This window comes from Arthroderma uncinatum, assembly GCF_011692745.1.
Source record: "Arthroderma uncinatum strain CBS 119779 chromosome Unknown scaffold2, whole genome shotgun sequence".
Lineage (NCBI taxonomy): Eukaryota > Fungi > Ascomycota > Eurotiomycetes > Onygenales > Arthrodermataceae > Arthroderma > Arthroderma uncinatum.
The window spans coordinates 5,006,211-5,032,835 of NW_022983864.1; the positions used below are offsets into that span (position 1 = coordinate 5,006,211).

The 26,625-nt window shown below is 48.6% G+C and overlaps 10 protein-coding genes and 1 non-coding gene across 11 annotated transcripts; 7 read left to right on the forward strand and 4 right to left on the reverse strand.

Moving 5' to 3' along the window:
- The first annotated feature begins 259 nt into the window (after positions 1-259).
- On the forward strand, positions 260-375 carry GIQ15_r0017. Its single transcript, XR_004500586.1, has one exon. It is a non-coding gene; the product is annotated as a 5S ribosomal RNA (ribosomal RNA).
- A 777-nt stretch (positions 376-1,152) lies between these two features.
- Positions 1,153-2,738, forward strand: GIQ15_03461 (uncharacterized protein; the record flags this gene model as incomplete). Its single annotated transcript, XM_033550878.1, has 2 exons — positions 1,153-1,299; positions 1,359-2,738. 2 exons carry the CDS (start codon positions 1,153-1,155, stop codon positions 2,736-2,738), a joined length of 1,527 nt encoding a protein of 508 aa, XP_033408039.1.
- Positions 2,739-4,713: 1,975 nt separating this feature from the next.
- On the forward strand, positions 4,714-5,739 carry GIQ15_03462 (ATP synthase delta chain; the record flags this gene model as incomplete). The annotated part of the gene is made up of 6 exons (XM_033550879.1): positions 4,714-4,845; positions 4,959-4,981; positions 5,109-5,239; positions 5,371-5,459; positions 5,546-5,635; positions 5,707-5,739. 6 exons carry the CDS (start codon positions 4,714-4,716, stop codon positions 5,737-5,739), a joined length of 498 nt encoding a protein of 165 aa, XP_033408040.1.
- A 702-nt stretch (positions 5,740-6,441) lies between these two features.
- GIQ15_03463 (uncharacterized protein) lies at positions 6,442-8,753 on the reverse strand (the record flags this gene model as incomplete). The annotated part of the gene is made up of 3 exons (XM_033550880.1): positions 6,442-8,127; positions 8,183-8,547; positions 8,606-8,753. 3 exons carry the CDS (start codon positions 8,751-8,753, stop codon positions 6,442-6,444), a joined length of 2,199 nt encoding a protein of 732 aa, XP_033408041.1.
- A 679-nt stretch (positions 8,754-9,432) lies between these two features.
- GIQ15_03464 (acyl-CoA dehydrogenase family member 11) lies at positions 9,433-10,638 on the forward strand (the record flags this gene model as incomplete). Its single annotated transcript, XM_033550881.1, has 3 exons — positions 9,433-9,531; positions 9,585-9,880; positions 9,951-10,638. The coding sequence occupies 3 exons, from the start codon at positions 9,433-9,435 to the stop codon at positions 10,636-10,638; spliced, it is 1,083 nt and encodes a 360-aa protein (XP_033408042.1).
- Positions 10,639-11,125: 487 nt separating this feature from the next.
- On the reverse strand, positions 11,126-11,572 carry GIQ15_03465 (uncharacterized protein; the record flags this gene model as incomplete). The annotated part of the gene is made up of 1 exon (XM_033550882.1): positions 11,126-11,572. One exon carries the CDS (start codon positions 11,570-11,572, stop codon positions 11,126-11,128), a length of 447 nt encoding a protein of 148 aa, XP_033408043.1.
- Positions 11,573-12,118: 546 nt separating this feature from the next.
- GIQ15_03466 (C2H2 type zinc finger domain-containing protein) lies at positions 12,119-13,594 on the forward strand (the record flags this gene model as incomplete). The annotated part of the gene is made up of 2 exons (XM_033550883.1): positions 12,119-12,302; positions 12,372-13,594. The coding sequence occupies 2 exons, from the start codon at positions 12,119-12,121 to the stop codon at positions 13,592-13,594; spliced, it is 1,407 nt and encodes a 468-aa protein (XP_033408044.1).
- A 1,461-nt stretch (positions 13,595-15,055) lies between these two features.
- GIQ15_03467 (cystinosin) lies at positions 15,056-15,909 on the reverse strand (the record flags this gene model as incomplete). The annotated part of the gene is made up of 2 exons (XM_033550884.1): positions 15,056-15,412; positions 15,481-15,909. 2 exons carry the CDS (start codon positions 15,907-15,909, stop codon positions 15,056-15,058), a joined length of 786 nt encoding a protein of 261 aa, XP_033408045.1.
- Positions 15,910-16,778: 869 nt separating this feature from the next.
- Positions 16,779-17,551, forward strand: GIQ15_03468 (deoxyuridine 5'-triphosphate nucleotidohydrolase; the record flags this gene model as incomplete). Its single annotated transcript, XM_033550885.1, has 3 exons — positions 16,779-17,091; positions 17,365-17,405; positions 17,471-17,551. The coding sequence occupies 3 exons, from the start codon at positions 16,779-16,781 to the stop codon at positions 17,549-17,551; spliced, it is 435 nt and encodes a 144-aa protein (XP_033408046.1).
- A 156-nt stretch (positions 17,552-17,707) lies between these two features.
- On the reverse strand, positions 17,708-18,993 carry GIQ15_03469 (pyridoxine kinase; the record flags this gene model as incomplete). Its single annotated transcript, XM_033550886.1, has 4 exons — positions 17,708-18,398; positions 18,473-18,590; positions 18,647-18,859; positions 18,930-18,993. The coding sequence occupies 4 exons, from the start codon at positions 18,991-18,993 to the stop codon at positions 17,708-17,710; spliced, it is 1,086 nt and encodes a 361-aa protein (XP_033408047.1).
- Positions 18,994-20,813: 1,820 nt separating this feature from the next.
- GIQ15_03470 (uncharacterized protein) lies at positions 20,814-21,333 on the forward strand (the record flags this gene model as incomplete). Its single annotated transcript, XM_033550887.1, has 2 exons — positions 20,814-20,825; positions 20,884-21,333. The coding sequence occupies 2 exons, from the start codon at positions 20,814-20,816 to the stop codon at positions 21,331-21,333; spliced, it is 462 nt and encodes a 153-aa protein (XP_033408048.1).
- Between the last annotated feature and the right edge of the window lie 5,292 nt (positions 21,334-26,625).

Here is a 26,625-nt window from a genome sequence, read left to right on the forward strand (position 1 = left end):
ACCCAGGCCTGATGGCAAGCAGCATGATTATCATGCTGCACCAAACATAGGCATCTTCGAGTTCCTATCTTGTGTGCTGTATATGGACACCTTTGAATTAGCTTGAATGCTATCTCTCATGCCGAAATCCCCACTCGCACTCTAAAGGCACCAGGACATTGATGCGAATTCTAAAAACACTGCTCCATACGTCTATCTTTGATGTTATGCTGGCAGTGACTACGGGATAAAACCCTACTCCTCTTCTATACAAGTACATACGACCACAGGAAGTGGAAAACAGAGCTTCCCGTCCGCTCAGCTGTACTTAAGCCACTTGCCGGTCGGTTAGTAGTTGGGTGGGTGACCACCAGCGAATCCCGACTGTCGTATGTTTTTCTTTTTTTGCTCCCGTTCTTTTTTCTACCTTTCCTTCTCATGTTGTTCTCATGTTGTTCTCATGTTGTTAGGCAGTTTTGTTGGACTCCTGTGATCTTAGTAGGTTCCAGTTCTGCTCTTGGGCAAGCTGGAAGTGGAAGAAATATCTTCCGGTGCGTTGGCCAATGGGCTTATCTTTCAAAGTTCGTTCATTCCAGCTCCTTAGAAGGCTTTCGTCGTTATATTCTAGCCAGCGATAGTAAATTTTAACTCGTATACCGCGGGCTAGCGATTGATGGGATAGCCTACTTCTTTATATCCCCTTTTACATTTCCTTACTATATTCTTAGGATAGGTCTGAGGTAAGACCCAATGGCAATATTCCGTATTTATCAGGCTTGAATATGGCAACTGAAGCCATCTTTTCCCATTGTAGGCCATAAATGGTATTTCTGATACACGAACCCATGAGATTCACCGAGTAAATGATGAAGTTTCGTAGTTTTCAGTGTAGGGGACAAAGTGAGAGTGAGGTATGGTGACTAAGCAAAGTGATATTCGGCACGCTAGGCTATTTGCGGTAGGCGGCGACTTCACCTGGGCAAAAGCCTTGCTGCGGCCACAGCTACGAGCTTTCTTGAGGGTGATACAATAAGAAAAGATAGTACTATACTGCCTCGAGGTGCTGTCAACGTTACTTGCTCTTGTAGCACCTCACCGATACGTCGCCTAACGCGGGCCGTTTCTTCTCACGTTTTTAGTAGCACTTTCAAATACCTCAATCCCAGCGCCACTATGGATCGTGAAGCTCTCCTTGAAGCTCCGGTCCAGCCTCACATTGCCAACACCACTGCTGCGAACAACGGCTCAATGGACGCCAGTATGGATATAGATATGGACCTTGATCTTGGGCAATTTCCTGAACCCGATCCGATCGAACTGGTTGGTTAAAAGCTACCTTTCCTCACTACTGAGGGGCCTTGTGCTAATACCACTTACAGGAGCCAGCAACTACGTTAAACGTAGCCGCTGCGATCGCGGGAAAACCTGAGGTGGAAGCAGTGAGCCCAAACGAGGAACCACAGCTTGAAAAGGTTCATATACGTGGAGTCGACGAGTTAACTACGGACGATATAAAACGATTTGCCTTTGAATATTTCACCCTCGAAGAACCTCAGCGCATTGAGTGGATCGACGATACGTCTGCCAACATCGTCTATAGCTCTGCGGAGATAGGAGCAAAAGCTTTATCGGCACTCACTCAAGAGAATGTTGAGGATGCGGAGCCAAGCTCACCTTCCCTTCGACTTCGAACCGCCAAGGCATTATCCTCACACCCAGACTCGGTTTTACAAGTTCGGCTGGCCGTCAAGTCAGATCGCAAGAAGCATCGTGCACATGAGGCGAGCCGTTTCTACCTGATGCACCCGGAACACGATCCGAGAGAACGGATGCGGAGCGAATTTTCTGGGAGGAGACGCCGTGGGTCGCGAGGTGATAGCGATGGAGATTATAGGAGGAAGCGGTTTGACGACAGAGAACACCGACGACGGAGAGGGCAGGCGAAAGAAGATAGGTTCGATGTCAGCATGTATGATGACGATGGGGATCGTGGACGACGTGGTTCTAGTGGGGATATCTCGAGTGCCGATTCACATAGCAGGAGTCGAGCGAGAAGAAACAACCGCGACCTTTTCAGCGATCGTATGGAAACGTCTGAAGGACGTCTTAGGGACCGCAGCGCATCACCGTCTAGAGCCAACGGGGACGGCCCCGACCTTCGACTTGCTGGGGGCTCGTCGTCTAGTAGACGTTTCCGCGATCGACCCCCGCTTTCGAGTCACGATAGGAGAGATAGGTCCCGTTCTAATGTCGGAAAGGAACTTTACCCCTCTGGCAACAACTCAAGCGACGACACCTCTAGAGGAAGAGAGCTTTTCCCCAACAAGACTGCGTCAAGCTACCTGAAAAAGGAGCTACTACTGAACTCAGTAACCCCACCCGCCAACACAATTCATCGCCGATCAGACGCTTTTGATGCTGCAGACGAAACCACCGAATTGCTCGCCCAGCGAATGACCGTTCCATTTGTGGACGGTGCGAGCGATGGACCCCAAAGATCCGGTAGCCGTAAGGTTGAACTGTTTCCCGACTCGGCAGGACACGACCGCCAGAGCTTGAAGATTCGAGGTATATCTTCCGAAAATAGCGGAATGTCTATTCGCGGGAATGCGTCTGGTGGCATTTCTATCAAGGGCGCGGCGGCTGTTAGAGAACTCTTCCCCTCGAAATATTCTAGCAATGAAGGGAAAGAACTGTTCTCTGACGCGATTGAAGGCCGAGGTGGGAAGAGAAGACGAGCCGAAGACATGTTTAGTTGAGCCTGTTAAGTCTCAATCACCTCGTTGGTTGGCAGGCCTGGCTAAACACTTTAGTATCTACATGCATGTGGATGAGCATGGAAATGATACTCTGGACCGGTTAAAAGATAATTTCTATGGCTACCAGCCGGTCTGCCATAAAGATGATCTAATATTTCCATCGTGGTTAGAGGAATATAGTTGCCTGGGGGGGAAACCGTCCCTGCATTGGGTGACCCAGCGCATCGGTCTTGATATTTTTGAACACAGGTTTTCCTTAACAATTTACGATGGAGGGGAGGCGGAGTTGCACCTATTCAAATAATACACAATCTAGCAATGGCGTCTTTGGCTTGGAAATTTAATTTGCATTGATCTGGGTTGAATTTAACTCACTTACGAATGATGATACCTTTGATAGTCTCAACTTAAAAAGAAAATAATAATTCAATGGATGGGTTGCAATTACAGCTTGTGATATTCCAAAACTTGAGACAAATAATACATTTAAATTTAATAGATAATATGTAGCCATCGTTCCATGCACCTCTGCACCATGGGGAAGGTAAACAGGGTGTTTGGTAATTAGACGGCGGTTCAATCTCGGCACGTAAAAGAATAAATCCTTCAGCAATCGGATACGTAAAAGACTCCGCTGCTGTACACACATATGCCTGAAATGGGGGGTGAATATAGAAATGGAACAAACCTACCTTCTTTGCTATATCTCAGCGGGCCACGGCACTGCTCTCGATAGTCGGAAGCAGTTCCTCACCTCGGTCTGACGAACTTTGACGAACTTTGAACGCAACAAAAGATTCAAAAGGCGAAGGGATGTTGTTGAAATTTTGAAATTTGGACGTTTCTTGTTTTCATTACATTTCCATCCGATTATCTTTGTAAAAGGAGGAGGTAGAAAAGAGTTCTATCGACATAACACACATGACGGATAGATAGCACGGTGAAAGTCAACAAAGCTCCCGTTTTCTTAAAAAAGCCGATTCGATGCATGTCCCGTTTATGCGGAGTCCCGCTTGCCCTCCTTAACCTCCTTCTATAGAATGTGTCAGCTGGGAGCTCAATTTAAGAACAATGGAAATGTATCCGTACCAATGCCTTCATAGTTCCGTGAAGAGCATGTCTGTGGTTTCTTCTGAACTTAGGGTCTGTGCCCTTGAGGGATGGGTAACGGTGAGTCTTTGGCTTCTTGATACTGTATTATCCAAAATTGATTGTCAGCTTCATTCTGGCCAGGCTCCTTGGTCTGAGTGGTCGTGTTTTCTTGAACGTATCACGGCGCAAACTGCGCCAATTTGCTGTAGGAAAGGGAATCGATATTGACGTACCCGTTCCTGTGGGCCTTCTTGTTCTGGTTGGCTTGCGACGAGTTCTTTGATTCTGTTCGTTGAGATACGTTGTTAGCGGTCGGTCTTGGATATCTGCTCCGGAAAACAGCCCCGGGACACAGATTTTTGGGGACATTGCAGCGTGGGCGAAGAGGAGAACGTACTGGCCATCTTGACGGTATGGCAGCAACTTCAACGGTTGAGGTAAGGATGGCGTCGTGTCGAGATGAACTTCGGAGAAAGCTGCGACCTTCAAGTTGTTTGTGTGGATGAGCTCGCTTACGTTGGCTGTCAGCTGGCGCTAGTCCGTATCGGGATATAACTTCACGACTTTCCTATAAAAACACATATATCATCAATTTATAGCTGAAGTATAGGTTTTATAGACGACAGGAAGTGACAGTAAGCTAGTACCTGAGCATATACAAAGAATCTCCCCGTAGACACATCTGCAGCTTGAGTAATAGCAGTATCACGGCGGAAAGTGTCTAAAGCAGCACCAGATACATACACGTGACTTGACCGGCCGAAAACGGCTAGCCCCGAGACGTCCCGAAAGTTCAGCGACTTCAAGGCATCGCAACATCTCACGCCAGCAAGCACGATCTTCACATCCCACCCTGAAGCCCATCTCAAGGCCAATTGCAGCCATGTTCTCTCTCCGCTTCGCCAGACCGGCTTTCAGAGCCGGAGCCACCGCTCTCCGCGCCCCTCTATCGCAGAGGACCTACGCCACGGCCGTTGCGGACAAGCTCAAGCTTTCCCTCGTCTTGCCCAAAGAGGTGCGTCAACAGAGTCCCTGGATCCGTTGTTCCCGTTTATCATAGTGTCATATTGCTGTATTTATGCATGTTTTGCCGTGGAACTTGATGAACTGACGAATTGACCCGAACAGACCGTCTACAAGTCCGCCGATGTGTACGTTTGCATTTCCCCAATCCATCAAGCAATTCGCCTCTCGATGGCTATGCTCTTCATCCTACGCCTATAACCAAAATAAAAACACGAAAAGGAACACCGATTAATCGATTTATTGCTCATTTAGCGTCCAAGTCAACATTGCCGCCGAGTCCGGTGACATGGGTATCCTCTCCAGCCACGTTCCCAGCATCGAACAATTGAGACCAGGTATCATCGAGATCATCGAAGAGAGCGGTCAAACCAAGAAGTTCTTCCGTACGATACACCCTCCCAAACCCATAATCCTCAATTCATACTTCCTCGACATCCAATGGGATAGTTCTTGGCAATATATTCAACCTTTTATATATGGGCAATTTAATACTAATAACGTTTCTGTCGTCTAGTTGCTGGTGGATTCGCCGTTATGCAGCCAGACTCCAACCTCAACATCAACGCCGTTGAGGGTTACGCCCTTGAAGACTTCAGCGCCGATGTAGGTTCTCGCCGTCCCGCGTTTCGGTGGACAGAAAGGGAATGAACAAAATAGTAGCAGTCAAGCTAATGAATGTTAATAAATAGGCCGTCAAGTCTCAGCTTGCTGAAGCCCAAAGACTCGCCTCTGGCTCTGGAAGCGAGAAGGAAATTGCCGAGGCCAAGATTCAGGTAGAGGTACGTACAGTCGCTTTAACTTTGTCATGGAGCATAACATGTACTAACGTACTATTCTCTTGTCTGTTTAGGTCCTCGAGAGTCTTCAGGCTTCTTTGAAATGATAGAGTTGTAGGATGTATATATCCGTTCATCCTGACGAAAGCCCGTTTCTCTCGACTGTTGAATCTGTAGAATAATAAACAGTAGTGTTTTCTCTAACTTGAAGATTTTGTATACATGTTTTTTAGAATTATTTTCCATTCAACGTTGAGAAAAGTACTATCTTGCTTTCTACCATTGATAAAACGTAAGGCACGACCGCCACTTGGAGCTATTGATTATTTTTGAGGGCATGATAGGGAATTCATTCAAAAGTAAGATAATACAAATATGATCGTGATAACCAATGTCTATTCATCTTCGAATCAGTAACTGGACCAAAGATGAAGGGCAAAACATGGGGCTGGGTTTCCATTTTCCAAGGGACAAGGTGACGGACTATACATAGATAGGTGAGGTAGGAAATGCCATGCAGCCTAAACGCCGTGGGAAAAGTAAACGTAAACACTGTCAGAGACAAGGGGCATAAAGCAGAGTGCCGCGCAACCAAAACAAAGAAAAAGCATATATACCATAAATCATTTTGCAATAAAGTCAAGAAAACTGAACATGGGAAAAGAAGAAGAAGAAGGCAAGAAAGAAAATTGACAGATTGTCGATATCCTTTAGACATACGTAATTGATCCTCAAGGTTAGAAAACATGTACATGGATAGAGAAAGGGGGCATTATTATATCCTTCAACGTTAATCTGGGGTATCGTTTTCATGTCCAATCGACACTATGTTGGCGTTGGCTTTTGGCAATTCGTCGTTCCGCGCGCCGTCGACCGCTTCTGCTGGCGTAGCTACCGCTTATATCTGTGCTTACGGTCCCAGGTGAATGGAGTCCAGCATGGCTGATGGGTATCGGAGGCGGTGGAGCGGGTATTGATGATAGAGCGGCAATGGAGTCAGCAGGCGGACCTACAGACTGGGCTATTGCAGATAATGGTGGCTCAATTCGTGAGTCTGGTACTTGCGAATGAGAAGGTACTTGCGAGTGAGATGGTACATGAGAGTGGGACGGTGCTTGTGATTGCGCTGGTGCTTGTGACTGCGAAGGAGCCAGTGACTGTGCCTGTTGTCGTTCACGCTCCTCGACCCTGCGCCAGTGTTCATCTCCGTCTGAGAAAGAGCCTTCTGTTCCTTGACGGCGGTGACCACGACGAGTCTCACGGTCTGCTCGTTTTTCTTCTTTGGTTAGCTGGCGTAGTGTTACCCGTCGGCCTTCAGGCTTAACTCTTATAGTGACCTTCGGAGAGTCGTATGCTTCTTCACGATTACCGCTTCGCCTCCTGTGGCCTGAAGATCCAGCGGCTTCAGCGGCCGCGACGGCAGTTCCTGCACCTAGTGTAGATGGGTATCGGCGGTGGCCGCGATGTTTGCGTCCAGGGCTAGAGTCCATATCTGTTATTGATGAGGCAGCTGGTGGAAGCGGGCGTCCAGTAGTGCCTGACGGTCCAGCAACGGCTTCAGATGTTGTGAGTTCGCTGGTTGGGGAGTGTGGTCTTGCATAGCGTCTGTCTCCCTGTTTCCTTTTACTGTTGGCTCGGGCAATTCGCTCATTTGCAAGGTCTTCCTGTCTTATCTCCTCGACTCGACGGTCTTCCTTTGATTTGCCTCTGCTGAAGAAGCTTTTCACAGCAGCAAATGCGCCTGCTCCGAGAAGAGCATTGCGTACAGGGTGGCCACCGTATCTAGAGTCATCGGTACGGGTGTAATCGCTCTCCGTATAGCCAGTGGTATGATCTTCGCTTGGGGCCCCGTGGTAAGGACCATGGCGCCTATGTGCTGGCGGAGGCGGTGGTCTTCCTTCTTCCACACGACTCAAGGAATCGGAATAGCTTTCAGTAACAGTGTGCGCGGGGTGATAATGACCAGACTCGGAGTCATCATCACGGTCACGGCGTTTATCAAATACTTTCTTCGCCAGACCAGCCACTCCTGCAAGTGCACCAATTCCGAGCAATTTTTTCCCCCACCCGCCATGGTTTGATTCTTTTTCATTGATATAAGGTGTTCTCTGCGAGTCACGACTTCCGCTCCGACTATCGCTTCTGCTTCTACTCCTGCTTCTGCTCCCGCTTCGACTCCGTTCTCGTCCACGTAACCGACCACCTAGCATGGCCAGCCCAGCGCCCGCAGCGCCTGCAGCTGCCAGACGGCCAAAATTCCCATGACTATGGTCGTCATCAATAACTTCTGGGCCAGAGTAATGTCCTCGGGGATCATATCCTGCGCCCATCCGCCGTTCGTGAAGATAGGTGAGGATGAAATAAGTAAGGGCTAGGGCGAATGCAGCTAGGGCAAAGAGAATGAAGAGCGAAAGTGGTGAACCATAGAGCGTTAACCCTAGCGGAATCTGCGCGATACCAAGTAACGCCAGAGCTCTTCCAAGCCAGTGATGCAACTATGAATAATTTAGCCATGTCCACAGCATGAAAAAGTAGATATATAGATCTTACCATTAACTTTAGAGGAAGATGCGGCTGTCGCTTCCCCTTCAATCGACCATGTATAAACCATCCCCAGAAAGTCTGAGCAATCACCATCACATATATCGCCAGCCCAATGCCGTGGTGGGGGTTGGTCAGACTTCTCTTTGGCCCCACCGCAAACCAGCCCAGTATAAAAACCACGGTGGTCAGGAAGAGGGTGAGTATCTGCATCCATATATGTAGCCGGAGGGCCCAGTAGGGACTTCGCGAGTAGAATCGAGCAAGGAGGATAGAAATCGGCACCAGGCCAAGGAACGTTATTGCTGCGATGATTCCGTGCGCCTGTATAAGAGAATGGTAACCCGGAAGGTTCCTAAATCGATTCCCCATCCCTATAAGAACATTAGTATATAATGAAATACTTAATACTTGACCTAGCATGATACTGACCATTATATTGCATGGCTTCAATATTGAGACCCATCAAATTGGGCAGCAGGAAAGTATTGCGCTGCGAGTCCCATGTTCCATCTCCAACATTGAGGACGTTGGAGGCATACGTCCCCGTGCCCGGCGGTCCCAGACCCTGGTTCGACATATTCCCGACTGGCTATCGTACGGGCGAAGGTTGTCGCAAGCAGCCTGCTCCTCGTGTGACAAATCGACGCTGCCGGTGATAGCGGAGGAGATCTTTCTAGATCCCTCGCTCCGACTAGACGACCATTCGCTTCCTGGTACTGCGTCGGTGAAGCTGTCTGTATAGGCTAGGTTATAGGTAGGGTAATGCTATCCGTCGATGGCAATGGAGTGGATAATCTCTTGATGGAAAAAAGTGCGTGGCTGGCGAGTAGAGTATCCTGTCAAAGGGAAAAGTCACGACGGACAGTTACACACAGTCTCCAAACGTAAACACAATCAGTCTGGCCTCGAGCGACTTCCAGCCTGTCTCTTTCGTGTCGGGATGCAAATATCAAGCTGAAGCTCGCCAGGTCGCAAGACAACAACGGTTTTCCTCTTCTGGTTTAGCGCCGCCAACTCATAACCCCGACAACGGATGACTAAGACATGACTAAGATATTACCTAAGTCGTTACATAATACCTTATATAAGCCAAAGATACCTCGGCTTGAAGAAGACTCAAAAGTTGCGGGATGGCAAGTGATACCCGAGAATCAAGCCTGGAGCGAGGTTGAGTCGGGGGTATATGAGCAGGCTGATGGGTTCGTGAGCCGGGTAAGAGCCCGCGGTATACAGATCACCAGCATAAGTCACTCACAATGGCCGGCGAAGTACGACAGCCCATCGACCTGGCCTCCTTTGAGCGCTATATCAACGCCCACGTCCCCTCGATAAAGACGCCATTGACGATAAAGCAGGTGAGTGTTCGCCTTCATACAGGAAAGGAAGGTCACTAACATGTCCGGACCAGTTCGGATTCGGCCAGTCGAACCCTACCTACCAACTAACGTCCGCCGACGGCCAAAAATATGTCCTCCGCAAGAAACCACCGGGGAGGCTACTGTCAAAGACCGCCCATCGGGTGGAGCGCGAGTATCAGATTATCCATGCACTAGAGAAGACGGACGTCCCGGTCCCGCAGGCCATCTGTCTATGCGAGGATGATTCAGTCATTGGGACGCCCTTTTACGTGATGGAGTTTCTGGACGGGAGGATATTTATAGATCCGGCCATGCCTGAGGTCGGAGTACAGGAGAGAAGGGAGCTGTACGTCTAGCCCTTTTAATAAATAACGGCTAACCCTTATATTAAATAAAGGGGGTACTAATGAGAGTAGATGGAAAGCAGCGGTCCAGACGCTTGCCAAATTCCACCGGGTCAGCCCCAAGTCTATCGGGCTGGAGAAGTTTGGACGGTCAGGCGGATTCTACGACCGTCAGATAGCAACCTTCCGAACCATCCATAAAGCCCAGTCGCAGACCGTCGATATCGAGACTGGAGTACCAGTCGGCGACCTGCCGCACTTCAAGGAGATAACCGACTTATTCTCTACCAAGGCACAGCAGCCCGTGGACCGGTCGACGTTCGTGCACGGCGACTACAAGATCGACAACATGGTCTTCCACAAGACGGAGCCACGGGTGATTGGGGTGCTGGACTGGGAGATGGCGACCATCGGCCACCCGCTGTCTGATCTATGCAACCTGACGGGGCCGTACGCCAACATCAGCGGCGGACCGGCAGAGACGAGGTTCGATGCGGCTGCCATGGACGGTCTGCCGACGCGAGAGGAGTGCGTGAGGTGGTATGGGGAGGTGGCGGGCTGGGACCCAACTCGGGAGCTGGCATGGGGAGATGCCTTCCATGCCTTTCGGGGATCGATCATCATGCAAGGGATTGCGGCTCGGTATGCGTTGAGGCAGGCGAGCAGTGCGAGGGCGAGGGAGTATGCCAGTCTGATGGCCCCGTTCGCGCGTAAGGCATGGGAGAAGGTCCTCGACCTGCAGCCTCCGAGCCGACTATAACTTTCAACACATGCAAGACCTAATCCATGTATATATCACGTATATATCGTCTATATCACAATATATTCAGGCTGCCACGTGTCTCGTGCCCAACTAAGACCTGGGCAGCCCTTCCATTAACCATGATTAAATCATGTCTTGCGCTGTCTCTCCGTGATCTCTCGTCGCCGTGGAGAAGCAAGACCAGGAAGAAGAAAGCACCGATTCGCTAGCTGTGGCCACTCGGATCAGCGAGACGGCGGCGGGCGTGGCTGGATCGGGAGATGGTGGCGAGCCCCTAGGGGGGTGATGCCTGTGGCTTTAGGCGTGACTAGCGGCTGCGTAGGGTTACCAGGGCCAGAGGTTAGGGGCCTGAAGCCTCCCTTGGCTCAAGGGCTAGGGGCGGGCTAGGGGCGGGCTAGGCTGTCTTTTAAGCCTTAACTCTTTAACTAAGCAGGTAAGAGCCTTTAACTAAGACCCCGGTCAGAGAGCCCCGAAGTGAGAAGTCTCAGCGGCTCCACCAGGCCTGAGGCAGAGACCAGCGAGCAGACACGCCAGCAGCGGCCGTCAGAGCCAGTAGGAGGGTAGAGGACGGCCAGAGCAGAGACGGTGGAGGACGGTCCTGTTCTTCATGCGTTTCACCCCTGGCCTCGTCCGGTTTCTGCTCTCCCTTTTCTCCTTTCTCGTTGGCAGATATAACTGCGATGCGGCTGCCGAACGCCACGTACTGCACGACTATCGACTGTTGACTACCGACTGCTGGCTGCTGACGACCGACTGCTGGCTGACGACCGACTGATAGTGTTGAATAAGTGATAGTGTTGATATTGAGTACGAGTGACTTGTGCGGCTCTTCCTGTGGCTCTGCTAGCCTTTTCCCGGGTGAGTTTCCGTTCTTCTTCCCGCCGCCGATCCACACCACAGCCTCATCTTCCTCATCACCATCCATCGCCATCAGCCCTCGACTTCAGACCTCACCCACTCGACCGTGATAGCGAGCGGACGCTGTGTGCGAGAGACCATGGCCTGACCTCACCGTACGTCCCCTGCACCGTGGCTGGCTGTTACCGCTGCCGTTCGCCCTCAGCCTCCGTTTGACGTCCTCCTCTCCTCCTGTCCCCCATCCTCAGCCCTGGAGGTTCGACCAGAGCCGGCAAGGTACTGGCATCAGCTCTGTCTGCTCGCTCTCTGGCTGCGTTCAGCGGACGATGATTCATGTTCCCTGCCCTGATACTGCGTTGATATCCCGCTGTCCTCGCTCTGTGTCGATCCGCTGATCCCCCGTTTTGGCGGAGGGTTACTCTATCCTCTTCTTCCTCACACCACACTCTCTCACATACACTCACACTCACACTCTTGCTTCAACTGCTACGATTCAGCGGCCGGCCTCTAACTAACTCATCCAGCCTGTCCTGAGAATACAAAAAACCCTCCACCGAGGTTACTGCATCTACCATTCATACTCCGTATATGTCGCCGAATCCCAGCTCCATGACATGATATGACGATGAATTACGATTCAGATGACGCCCGGAACGTCTCTCCGCCTCTCGAAAAACAGAAGATCATCTACGAACCGCGCGAGTCCCCGGCCCCCTTCCTCCCGGATAAAAGTGAAAGCAACAGCCCGGTCGACAAGTCCAGGTCGAGGTCTTATTCGAACCCGTCAGGTCAAGGACGTGACCGTAAGCGTCCACGATGTCGCAAAATACCCAAACCATCCATAGGCGACGAGCTAATACTAAGGTCCTTAGCTCCCAATGAACCCGAGATTGCCTACAAGTCCAGACAAGCACCGCTGAGGCGGGATTCCTCTTCTTGTTCCTCCACGGCTTCCGACCACACGAGCGGAGCTGAAGAAGGCAGTGTTCAGGGGCTGGATAGCGTTGCGGAGGTTGATATGAAGATGCAGATGCGGATGAGGATGCAGATGCAGAGGCAGATGCAGCATGACGGTACGTCGTCAGCTGGAGGAGGCGCAGCTGCCCGGAACAGCAACTTTAGCCAACCACTTCCGCGCCCTGATATTTCCATGACCGATCCTCCGAATCCCTCGGCAGATCCGCCAGTCACCATGCACTCCTCTGCTAGCTCAAAGGAGGGAGCTCTAAACCCGGTCACCAGCAACAACAACAGCAACAATAGCAATAACAACACTACTACTCGCCTACCCTCGGTTGCCCAGATAATTTCAAATCCTACCTCTCAATCGCCGCTCTCCGCTTCGATATTCCAAGACTCGAGACCCATGCTTGCAACTCCGCCTACTTTCAAGAAACTACATACTTTCCCGCTAGAGTCTTCACGGGTACAGACCCTACCCGCTCTCAATTCACCCCCGGCAACAATCTCCGGAAACTCTCCTGATGGCAGCAGCGCCGGATGCCAGAGTCTACCCTCGTTCCGCTCATCTTTCCCCTGCGAGATCGTACCGGAGGTGCTCTCCAAGGACCACTTTCTTAAAAATGGTGTGCCACAGCCGTCATACCCAGCCGTCACATCGTCTCCTCGCCAATCAAATCACAGCCACTCCCACAGCCACGGCCACAACTCGTCACAATCACATATACGACGACTATCAGAGCAATTCTACCCTACACCTCTGCTATCGTCCACAGCACCGACTCCGGCATACTCACAGGCGTCTCCTCACAAGGCCTGCGATATCTCAAATGCATCCACTCCTTCCGCTATCCACCAACAGCCTCCCTGGCCCGAACGACTAAAAATGGAATGTTCCATGTCCCAGCCCCATTCTCACTCCCAGTCTTTATCTCAATCCTCCTGTGAACCTGGCTCTCAGTACAGTGACACCCCAAGCACAGGCTATCCTACCCCCACGGACCCAACCAGCCAAGAAAGCGTAGACGCGCACCATGACCCTTCAACAGGCTCCCTTTCGTCGTCTGGAATGTTCAAATGTAACTACCCAGGCTGCGTCGCCCTACCATTCCAAACCCAATATCTTCTCAAGTAAGCTTATCTCACCCAACCCATACGTACGCCCTACATAAGCAGAAACACATGCTAACCTTTCCCCGCCAGCTCCCATGCAAACGTCCACTCTCAATTCCGACCATACTATTGTCCAGTACAAGGCTGTCCACGTTCCGAAGGTGGCAAGGGCTTCAAACGAAAAAACGAAATGATCCGCCACGGCCTCGTGCATGATTCGCCCGGATATGTATGTCCGTTCTGCCCAGACCAACGTCACAGATATCCTAGACCGGATAATCTTCAACGGTACGTCGATCACTCCTCCACTCTTAGCGTCGGTGCCTGTACATCATTCGTGCCTCAGGCGCTTATGTATAGGTAGTGATAATACGTGAAGTGTGGCGGTGCTAATTGATAACGATAGACATGTTCGGGTCCATCACATCGACAAGGACAGAGAAGATCCGCTATTAAGAGAAGTTCTTGCCCAGAGGCCCGAGGGAGCTAATCGCGGTCGAAGGCGAAGGGCCTAATGCTGACGTCTTTCTTTTTCACCCCCCTTCAAACAAAAATATCCATCCATTACGGCCACTGTTCAATTTTACTGTTAGTTGTCGTCATAGTCATACTGTTTTTTTGGAGCGAGAGCGAATAGTTGATTTTTGATCTGCGTTATGATTATATATATAATCTATATATATATATACTCTATTTCAATGCGTCCTATCTCTTTCCATTGCGTCCCTTACTGTGTTCGTTCATTCATGCTTGGCTCATTCGTTCATTTTCACTACTTGGTTACCTACGGTTTGCGAAGGCGTACAAATATCGGCCGGTTCTCCTGTTCATTTCTCATTCATCTTTCTGCTTTCCCTTTTTTTTTTGTTTTTGTATTTTCTTTAATAGTATATTTTTATCTCATCTCATCTCATCTCGGGAGTTGTCCGTTGCATCACGTCATTTCACCCCGAGTCATTTGTGAACATGGTTTGATCTTTCTTTTTTTTTGAACTTCTGATTTTATTCATGTTAATTCTCTGTTTTAAAATTTCGTATCTTTTTTTTTTCCTCTTTTTGATCATGGAAAATGATGATCCGTTCATCCTTGGGACGGCGGTTTCAGGCGGTGGTTGGTTCGGTGAGTAAGGAGGAAGAGGGTCGGAGGCGGACACGGAGGAGCGGAGGGTCGCCGGTGTATATATTTGAAAAAATTCACATGATCCATGGATATGTCGACTTCCAATGATTGTTTTCTCTCGCTACGAGGGTACTTTTCTCATTTGAGTCAATCCCCGTATAGAGTAGACATGGATGAGTGTTGAGTACGATGGCCTTCCATATACGAAGAAGGCGAAAAGGGGGGATAGATACGCGTAAGCATGACTGGATGACTGGATGACTGCATTATACGATCATGGTCCACATAGACTGTTGTTTACTGTTATATATTATCCGAGATTCTAACAAGTAAATACCTAAAACAAGCCATTCTCCGACACATCTATGCTGTAGAGCCAAGCAGCGGCTGCATCACAGGGTCCTCAACATCCTCATTATCCTTCGACGACTCACACCTTCCGCGATAAAGGATGTAGTGCTGCACTATAAACACCAGGTCGAAGAATATGCTCACGTTCCCCAGCCCAAACTTCGCCGGGTTCCCAGTAATGCCGCTCCAGTCGTTCTGGAGCGAAGAATCAATCACCAACTGCAACAGTGACAGGATACCACCAATCAAATCCAGGAGGATCTGGTTAATGCTCCATCCCACAGTCGATTTCAGCCGATAGTTCAGATATACCTGCGGACAATACTTGACCACCGTCACGAACAGTTTGACGTAAGACATGGTATATATCTATAGGTAACCAACCGCATTAGCCCTGGCCCCCATAGTTTGACTCAACTTCACAACGAGCAACTTACAACATCGATCCACGCCCAATCAGAAGCATCGTTACCGCCCTTGGACCATGCCAATAGGAAAACGCCGAAGATACTAAGCACGCATCCCCAGATGATACCGCCAACCACGGGCCCTATGTTCTGATACGCAGATACCTTGAACCCCCATATCATCGGGAAAAACTGGGTATACGTCGTCACGCTAAGTATGACTGCATGAACAGCAAATGCTACATCGTTGGCTCGTACAGACGGTTCCGGAGCCGCCGGATGACGAGCAGCATACTGGTCGCGGATAATGGGCGAGTACAGGAATGTAAAGGTATACACTGCGTAGCAGATGAAACCAAGTACGTTTGCCGTTGGAAAAGCGATAGCTAGACCCGACGTAGAGCGTCGACGCCAGTTCTTGATCGGTTGAGGATAAAAGGAGCCGGACCAGCAGAGCATGCTACGCGGTGGACGGGGAGTCAGTTAGGCTCGCGACGCGGCGCCATGTCAGAGCGGGAAGGAAAGAGAGCGAGCGTACTATATCCATCCCAGCAGCCTGTGACATGAACCGTTGCGAAACTGTTAGCAAGATACAGGACCAAATGCATGCTATACATGGGCTTTGTTGGGGGTTGGATGTTACCTGGAGATAGCGCGCAGAAACCGCTCGAGCTGAGCTGACATCGTTGCGACAACGGGTTTACCGTAGTCTATAGAGGAGGAGAAAGAGATCGCGAGACTTTCAGCATCAGACGGCGCCCATCTTGCTTTTTTATACGGCTCGGGCCGTGACTTGGGTATTGCGTGATTGAGTGGTCGTGTGCTGTTGGGCTCATGGGTTGGCTGAGGCTAAGAATGCTGGATGGTCTGGTGGTTCACGAAGTGCCGGGATCCCCCACGGCGCGGATAGGACTTCAACAGGAAACATTCTTGCCAGAAGTATTAGAGGATTTGTATATTTATCTCATTCTATATAGAAGGCCTTGCAATCAGTATTTGTTTGGGCTGGCTTACACAGTGTATTGAACCAACGTCATACTATGGACATCCCCTGCTTCAAGGGAGTCGATATCGACATAACTCCACTCAAGTATATATTTCTCTGTCTTGTTGCCTTTACGACAAAAGACCTGGCGAGCTCAAAACTCATAAACGAAAGCCTCTATCAAGTTTCAAGGACTCGAAGTTGACGATTTCAGGCCGAGTTCTACCCCACACGTGACCCCTCTTATCGACGCGCCGAAACGCGAGAAAGGCGAGAAAAGGGCGACTTGGTTAAGAGGTTTGAAGGCCAGAGAAGAGAAACTGATACCCAACAGTACCAAGCAATGACAGACACGAAGGAAACAACCCCTCCGCCCACACATATCCCAGACGATATCCCGCACCAAGCACCGTCGCTGCCGAATTCACCTCTAGCTAAAAGGCCTAAGATCGCAGCCATGGCAATCCCAGAGAATCCCACTGCCTCAGCCCCCCAGCTGCTAGTGAAGAAGTTGATACCCGAAGCACGCGCGCCAACTAGAGGATCTGCCTTGGCTGCCGGGTACGACTTGTACGCCGCAAAGGATATCGTGCTTCCGGCAAAGGGTAAAGGCCTAGTTTCGACGGGGCTTGCAATTGCCGTTCCAGAGGGTACCTGTGAGTTACTCATGTATACATACTTGTTTATCACAATTCACTGATGACAATTTGGCTTTAGATGGAAGGATAGCACCCCGCAGTGGGCTTGCGGCAAAGCATTTCATCGATACTGGAGCTGGCGTTATCGATGCTGACTATCGAGGAGAAGTGAAAGTCCTGCTGTTTAATTTCTCTGATAAAGACTTTACCAGTACGTCTTTGTCCGGCTGTTTTCATTTCTGCGTGGTTTTGTTTATTTGAGACATTGCTAACCACTTCTATCATGTGTAGTCAAGGAAGGCGATCGTGTTGCGCAGCTTGTACTTGAGCGAGTGAGTCTATCCCTGTATTAAAATTGCATTAATATCCTATGAAACTAACATCTTACTCCCTCCAGATCTATACTCCTGAAGTCCTCGTTGTTGAGCAACTTGAGGAAAGTGTACGAGGTGCTGGTGGGTTTGGAAGCACAGGTTAAACGAATCATGACTTGAACTCTAGATAATGATTCAGTTCTACTCTAATGTCCATCTGTTCATATTTATGTCTAAACTAAAGAAAGAGAGAAAGCAAGCATCTTACCACGGCCAGCAAGAAATTCCAGAATGAATTAAGAATAACAGGAAATAAAACATCATTGGTTCCACTCCTTAGCTCTGAACTTTACCACAGGGTGTTTGAGGAGGTCAACATTGCGCACAAGCCTAACCTCTGCTGCTTTCGATGTACGAAGACGCGCTCTCTTTTCGACCGCCACTTTGCGTTCCTCATCCGATAATTGAGCGAACTCTGAGTCAGGATTGTCATCCTCGCTTTGATACCTCGCCAGCTCCTCGTTTCTGGCTATCATAGTCTTCTCGAGCACCAGGTGCATGCTCGCCAACACCTTCTCTGTGGCTTTAGCTAGTGGAAGTTCTGTAGCCGAGATGTTATCGGGCGATATCCAAGAAGCCGTCTCACGTAGCGCAGGCGCATCCTGGAACACGGCTTCACGCAGCCGTCCAACCATCAACGCCCCAAACATATCTCCTGTTCCGCTAAAGAAGCAATCCAGGCGGGGCACTTCGAGTTTAAACAATCGAGCGGAACGGTCCGATCGCATAGTTGATCCGAATACTGCCAGTGTATTGTTTTGACGGGCATCCTGACTGACAGAGGAGCTATCTGCTGTTGAGAATGAGATGACAGACGATGCCGAGGAAGAGAGTGGAGCAGGGAGCTGCACTGAAGTGACAATGACGTGGGGAACGTTATAAGTGCGATGAATAACGGTCACTGCATCTGCAAGGTTTTGAAGGGAGGTGATCTTTATTCCAGAAAGGAGCCTATGGCTTCGTTAGTTGATCTGCTTTCCTTGTTTACTGCAATATAGGAAATACGGAGAGCAGTCCAGGCTCACTCTGTTTCAAATTGATTTGGTAAGATTAAATCCGCATGCGAAACGAGAGACTTATACGCTGGCACCACGTCCTCGTTGACGTATATACGGCCTTGGTCTCCCATCACTGGGTCAAGTACTATGCGATGCCCATTAGAATATATATCATCTTTAATGAGGTTGCCACCCGCTTACCCCAGAAAAAAGAGCCCGGCCGCTTCGATGCTCGTTTCTTTAAATCCATTGCAATAGCTCCGACTGCTTCGACTGCTGTGGCACTGGGCGCATATCCCGTCAATAGGACGTCAAAATCGGTCAGATAGCTTTGCCGTAGGCCGTCATATAGAGTTGTTATTTCTTGAGCGGACGACTTTGTCCCTTTGAATTGCCCATATCCAGTATGGTTGCCTATATACGGTCAGGACTCCCATTGCTTATGGGTCTTCAGTTATAGTATTAATAGCAGAGAGAGCCTCACTGAAATGTACGGTGTTCAGGGCAGCCACTTCGCAGCCCAGCGATTGCATGGCAAGGGTAGCCATCGTATTGCCGACATATCTAAAACAGCAGTCATTTAATTACTGTCCCTAAAAGCCGAACAATCAAGCATATAGGTACGGTACTAGAAGTCGAAACATGTTCATTGATATTAATCCGGCTGAGCCGGGGGTATCGTGGTGACGGGCCATGGCTTATCTGAGAAAGATCAGGATGGGAGGCTTCTTCATACCCATAAACTACCTTCCATTGTCAAACAGATTGAAGTTAGCCGGGAGTGATCATAGCTATTGGCTGTTCGGCAAATAATTGGAACTCATACATGACTCGCAATAGCCAATACTTTCGTTTCTGGTACAAGGTCGTCTGACGCCATCTTTGCTTAAGCCTGTATGCTAGGAAACCAAATAGACTTGAGATTCAATCGTTATATATGGATTATCCAGGTCACCGTGGCGGAGGAATCCTCCAAACAATATAATTACTAATTTGGTCCTGGGGTAAGGATTAAGTGCCTGGGGAAAATTGCGCTTGCGCGAATGACTCTTTCTTAGTTCTTCTTTTAACTTTCGGCGTGCATTTTGATATCTGAGGTCGCAGCTGAGGCCGGAGATGGATATTAGTAATCCGGAGGAAGTACATCACGTGGATATGCTTATGTCATGAGTTAAGCACGTGATATGACGTCATCGATGTAGAGTGAGTCTATTACCACGACAACTGTTAAAATGAGCTACACTCTCACGATACTGCGAAATGGGTAAATGAATTCCTGTATCTACTCTGAAAAGTTGCAGCAGGGATGGAGATGTAGCCCTCATAGTCCAATCAGGGAACATGAATAAAAGTCTTTCCTTACAATAGGCGGAGAAGGTCGGTGCTACATGGTCTCGTTCGAGTTGTGAAATCCAATACTGATACATGTTCAAACATTTAGATATAGATAAATTGTCGAAAGACACGAGCACTGGTAGATTGTGACAAAGCGAAATGGAGGACGGAAGAGCGAACAATCACCTCCATAGCGCTGGTTGCATGCTGAGAAGCGATCTCGATTTATACAAAGCTACTATTGTTTTATTTGTACATAAAACATGGATGTTATTATGTTATGCAATGCTTCCAGCTCTTATACCATTATACTTAGCTCCTTGATACCCGATATCCCCAGCTGCCAAATAGTAACTTCCAGTGGTGGATTCTTAATGGGTTCGTTTATATCTCAGTAGACATGACGCTCGCTATATCCGCCGACAATGTGAGCAGAATATACCCAGCTAATATAATACTCTCAATGGCCATATACCTACCAAGCAAAGGCCAAGTCTATACCAAAACTGAGAGTGCCATGGTCCTAACTATCAATGAGCAAAAGGACAGTCTCGGCACCCTAAGTAGGGAGTGCTCCCTGCTAAAATGGGACAGATTATGTTGTGTTTGTTGAAGCTGACTTTGAGGGCCACCCGTGGTATCAAGTTCGAGAGAGGACACTCCCTGGACCTCTGCTAGATAGGACATGAGGAAGCATGAGGAAGCGAGAAACACATACAGTACAGGACACAAAGCTGCTTCACTGAGGAAGCGAGCAGGACATAATACCGTATTTACGATTCCAGGGAAACATAACATGCCCAAAGGGGGTTAGCCCTAGTCGTAGCTCTAGCGTCTCGCACATATCTACTTTGCCCTTCCCCCCTCTTCTCTCTTCTCTTCTCTCTCCTCCTCTCTCTTTTTCTTCTTTCTCTCCTTGTCCAGATCCGAATAACATCCGCGTACGTATCACTATCCGGGCCCCGAAACGCGTGAATAAGCAGAGACTAACTTGATATAAACGATATCTCGTCTTTCCGGAAGATATAGAGCCATGGCACCAGGAGTAAGCATTTCCTAATCATGACTATTATTGGATACAAACAGCTAATGCTATATTATAGATCGTTATTAACTCAGAGCATACCATCGTGGTACGGGGCTCCGGCCCACAGCGAGGAGGTGGCCAGCGCAGGGGACAGCGCGGCGGTGGGCGTGGGCGTGGGCGCGGGCGTGGGCGCGGGGGCGTTCAGAGGAGGGAGAGTGGAAGGGCCCTGGGGGGAGAGGAGGAGGAGACGCGGCGAGAGGCCGTGAGGCAACACCTCCGGGACCTCTCGCAGGGGGAGCAAGCGTTGGAGCTGATCCGTCTCCGGCAGGGGGTGGACAACGACAGAAGGCAACTCCTCTGGAAAGAGGAGAGGATTTCGATCCTAGAGCAAGCCATGATGGCGGACTTGGCCCCTAGGGAATCACGTTCGCTGGAGCTTCGCGGTGACCGTGCCTCTGAGCTCGCCGCTCCTTCCCCAGCAGCTGCTGATCCTCCTGCCTTAGAGGAAGAGGAGGAGGAACTCTGAGACTCCGGTTGAAGATTCCATGGGTATGTAGATGTGCTTTTTTACCTGGGACATGGCGTTTGGGCGTTTGGCGTTTGGCGTTTGGGCGTTCTTGTTTTACCTAGGCGAGACTTGCACCTCTACGCGGTGTCTAGGATTAGTAGCCAGCCATCTGGTGAAGCCAAGCAAGTCATAATATGCTAGATAAGTATAGACCGTTATGTTTCAAGGCACTAGACTATTAAGTAATGACAATCATACAACGGACATCCACAGAGAAATCCAGTGTATTAATTCTAAGAGGTATATTCCTAAGTAAAGCTTCATCTCTTTTGTAGCCATCCTCGAATACCTTCGTCTGTATAATCGATGCATCGTTTAAGCATACCCCAGTGTTCAAGCCCATTGTGCTCATCCAACAAGGACTGTAGTGCCTCACCAGCAAATCTTTCGCAACGTTCTGGATGATCTTATAGATGTGGAAACTATTGTTCATGGCCGTACACCTTCTCTCAATGGCCTTATATGGCCCTTCCGACGGGTAAACGACATTGATAGCCTTAGCCATAAAGCGATAAATGCTGTCCATATTCTTGGTCGTGCCAGGAGTGCCGTTGTCTATCCTCAAGGCTGAGGAGGCGACGATATAAGGCTTATCGCTTGAAGCATATCTAGCCAATGCTTAGTATTTGCTTTGCCTGGTTGTTGTTGGGAAGTCGAAAGGACAGATCTAATTCTATACATACCAGTTTATCATCAAAAAATAGACCCCATACCTCGCCGCCAATTATTAGGGCCTTATGATATCCGCAAGATACTAGACTCGAAAGATCGGGCTATAGCCTTTCCCACTGTATTTAACTGTGTTGAACATGTTTAAACTCCCTGAGTTTGAGTGTGGCCAGTCTTCCACTGGGTGACAGCGTTCACGCCAGCTTCTCATGAGGTAATCTAGGAGAGATTCATTTGCCCAATTCTTGTATTCAGCAGGCAGTCGATCCCACAACGTACTAGGGTTGGTACGTTGATAGAACGAGTTTTTAAACCCGAATGTCATTATGGCCTGCACCAGGAGGACGGTGGATGTGATTTGAACGCAATGATCGCAAAGACACCTTAGCACAACTGATGTACCATTTTTATTGGCGTATTTTTCTAGTAACCCGAGATATACGTTCTCCCCTAAGGGGTATATGTAGAGCCAAAAGACCTTGCTTTCCATCATCGACAGAGTTTCTTTCTTGAAAAGAGCTGCAAAGCCCCGGAATAATACAGCAGCTACCCATGGGGAAAGCTCCAGCAACTCTTTCCACCCCAGGCTAGGGTTGGGCGTGGCGTAGAACAGTTGAGCAAATTTCAACTGACAGTCAGCTTTCTTGAAGGTTCCGCCAGCTCCGTCAAAATCTGACGAAGCTAGCTACCTCTCATGAGGCCAACCATTCTGTCTTGAGCAACTTGTCGCGTCTAAGAACAGAGCAAACCGTTAGCACAGTATATTATGCATCAGGAACTCAGAAGGGCTAACTCGTTATCTCCTGGTGCCATTTTGGAAACAAGACTTCGAACTGTCTAGTATGGGGCCTATGGAGTTGGTAAAAACGGTTCAGTGATGATTTTGGAATCTGATGTTTAGACAGAGGATGGTTGTGAAGAGAAGACGAGGGTCGTGTTGTGGGAAGTTGCTCGCTTTTATACTCCCATCCATGGATGCCTTCATGTCAAGTCACGTTTCCATGCCCCTTTTCGGCAGGTATAGTGTTATAGGGCAGGCAGGCTCAACCAGCTTAGCCCGAAGAAAATTCGCATCATGATACGAACATCTATAGGCTACATCTAGAACCTCGCCCTGAAGTGTCCAGAAAACCAGGGGTATCACATTATAATAATTATAGAGCATCCAGCAAGTCGTGGATTAAGGAAGAGTGTAAATTGGTGACCATGTCTATCTCCTCGTCCGGTGAAACAGATAAATTAAGCGTATTTGGGTGCTTACAAGGTATTTACCAGAGCACCCGCTAAATTTCCCATTAAATACCGTAATTTTGGTATTACTTTTGGCTGAGTCAGCAGATATTTCTACCTGCGGCTGTATATAAAAAAACACGCTACTTTCATGTGATTCACCGGACGGGGGAGCAGGCACGTGATATGTCCCTGATTGGATAGGCGCTTACTTTAGTGCAAGCTCCCTTAATCGCTGAGAGCTAGAACACTCAATGTAATCGAATTATCAACGCCCATCGGGGCTCCAGATCTCCGAGCCACTAAAAAATAGTTAAGTAAGTGATGAAGACCCCTTTTTGGCCCTTAGGCATAAGAGAATAGAATAAAAAGTTGTATTTTTATACTTTATGCCTCGTCTTTAAAGGGTTTCCCCCCTTTCTTAATAGATGTCAATAATAACGGTTTTTTCTTTTCTTTAATATTTTCTCCTTTTAAGTCAATAAAATATTCCATTTGTTACGCAGGGCTACAGACCTAGCTATACTCGTATACTGCATATCTAAGCTTCCCTTGGTTCTATTTGAATATCTGAACCACAAGCGACAAAAATGCCTATTAAGGGAGGTAGACTAACGCGTGAACGGCAAAGGAGGTATATAAGTATTACTATAAGAAATACTACAACACGACCCGTCTATGCCTCTCCAAGGCGATGCACTATAGACAAACAAGGCAAAATAAGCAAGAGAAGAGGGGTTTGCTGCTATATAGAACGTGACAGCGCACAACAATATGACTACTAGACAGACAGGGACTAGACAGACAGGGGGGAACCGGGGCCAAAAGAAGATGGGAGTCATAAATTAACCGGCGAACATTTCTATCATACAAAACCTGCCGGATCAGCTACCTTTTCAGCGTAAGTTCTGACTGGTGAGGAATTCTATAACAGACCTAACTGACCTACTAGTTATAGATACGTCGCCATGGCAAACCCGACCGAAGATGTTCGGGCAATAGACTTACCTAGCACCATCAACGCTCTTCCGAATGAGACACTCTGTCACGTTGGTGAATATCTTGGTCCATGGGATCTGAGTGCTCTTGCGCGAACTGCAAGGCGATTCAACGCAGTTATGACCCCTATTCTACTGAAAAAGGCTATAAAAGAGGTTCCCATCGGCCCTCGGTCTGAGTTCAACACTATCCTCAGTTGGGCAATATCCAAAGGCCATACAGAAATGGCAGAAACGCTGTTAGACATTGGAAATAAGGATAGGTCGCTAGAGGCAAGGGAATATAGATCAGCATTGGAATGTGCTGCAAGGAAGGGATATACGGATCTTGTCCAGAGGATACTGAAAGAGAGCGCGCATTTGTTGAATCTATCGAAGCATGGGACGGAAGCGTTGAATAATGCAATCGTATCGCCCTTGTTGGATCTACCGAAGCATGGTAAGGATACGTCGAATGATGCAGCTGTATCGACATTTTCCGAAATATCTACGCTGCTCCTAAGTGCCGGCGCTACTACAAAAGGTCCGGTCGAGTGGATTCCAACGACTGGACTCAAAATCCGCGCAATACATGCTGCTGCCTGCTGGGGCCGTATCGATTTGCTACAGTTTATCATTATAAACCATGGTGCCTCTCCCAATGAACCTGAAAATGATACATTATGGCGGCCGCTTCATTATGCAGCATATCACGGTCAAACCTCCGCTGTTGAATTCCTTCTTGAAAACGGGGCCGATCCCACCATAATGAATGACGACGGGCAAACAGCTCTAATGGCCATTGCCACAGATATAAACTTATTTAACTGTGATTTATTGGGTTTTATTTATATTAACTACGATTATAACCGTGAACTCAAGGAGAGAAGCATCGACGTTTCCGACGGCCGTTATAAGCGGATTATTGAAATTCTCCTCAATCACGGTTTAGAGCTTTCTTAAAAAGATGGCCATGGGTTAACGGTCCTTCACCTGGCGTCTGCAAATCGCCATGCTGAGCTAGTTAAACATCTAATCAGCTTTGGAGCCGATACCGCCTCTACAGATTCCCGGGGTCTAACCCCTTTACACTTTGCAATTTCTAACCACCGATTGGAGGTGGTAGAGATACTTTTGGCCGCTGGCGCTTCTGTAACGGCTAAGAATGAGAAGGGACTTTGTGCTATACACATCGCCGCAGCTACAAGTTACCCGTTGGTGGCATTCTCAAAGCTACTGGCGGTCGAGGGTGGAGATCCTCTCACTATCGACAATAAAGGGTGGACGGCATTGCATCATGCAGCAGACAGCGGTTCGATGGACATCCTTCAACTTCTCCTTAAAACTACCGGCGCAGATTTCAAGATATTACCAACCGAGAACCCAGTCACACTACATGGTGCAGTGAAGAAAAATAATATGGACATGATCCGATATCTTATCGACGCAGGTGCGGATATCTTATACGCCAAAGGATATATGCTAGAAACCGCGTTGTCTACTGCCGTGCAGGAAGGGTCTGAGGAGCTTATTGAGTTCCTGCTCAGTCACGGCGCAGACCCTAAACAAGCATGGAATCCGCTTTATCTAGCAATTGGCTGTAAGAGGCCTATGTCAATCATTCGAACACTACTAAGGAGAGGGGCAGATGCTTCAGATAAAGGAAAGCTTGATCAGTCACCGCTATATTTAGCGATATCTCGGGGCTATTTTGACTATGTCAAATTACTGATACATGAAGAGGGAGCTGACATCAACGCTAGTTCCCATGGGAATATGAATCCCTTGGAGCATCTCGCTACTAACATGAATTCTTGCAAATGCACGCAGGCGACATTCGATGCTATGATATCCTTTCTTATTGAAAGAGGGATGGATTTCTCAAGGCCCGCTGCGGACGGAGGATCAATCCTATCTCCCTTTTGCAAAAATGGTGGTCTGGATAATTACATCAAAAAATTGACAGGAGCTGCTGGTATCGATATCAATGCCCAGGATAAAGATGGCAATACTCTTCTCCATGATATTGCTCTTCGTTGCTACAAAAGCAAGCCATTTTCTGCAGAGCTGTTTCAATATTTTGTCGATAGGGGCTTAGACGTCTCCCTGGTGAATCTAGTTCTTCGAACTCCTTTACATGTAGCTTGCGCGGGCAGGTTGGACTTTGGTCTACAGCCGCTTTTTGCTGCAGGTGTTGTTCTTACGAGCCGAGATATATACGGCTGGACGGCTCTGCATTATGCAGCGTGGGCAGGGCATCCGCTACAGGTCTTCCAGCTTATCTGTGAGCTAAAATTGCACGCGTCTTCACAGGATTATGTCAAATCAATTATCAACTCGAAAGACATTCATGGGTGGACGGCGCTGCATCTTG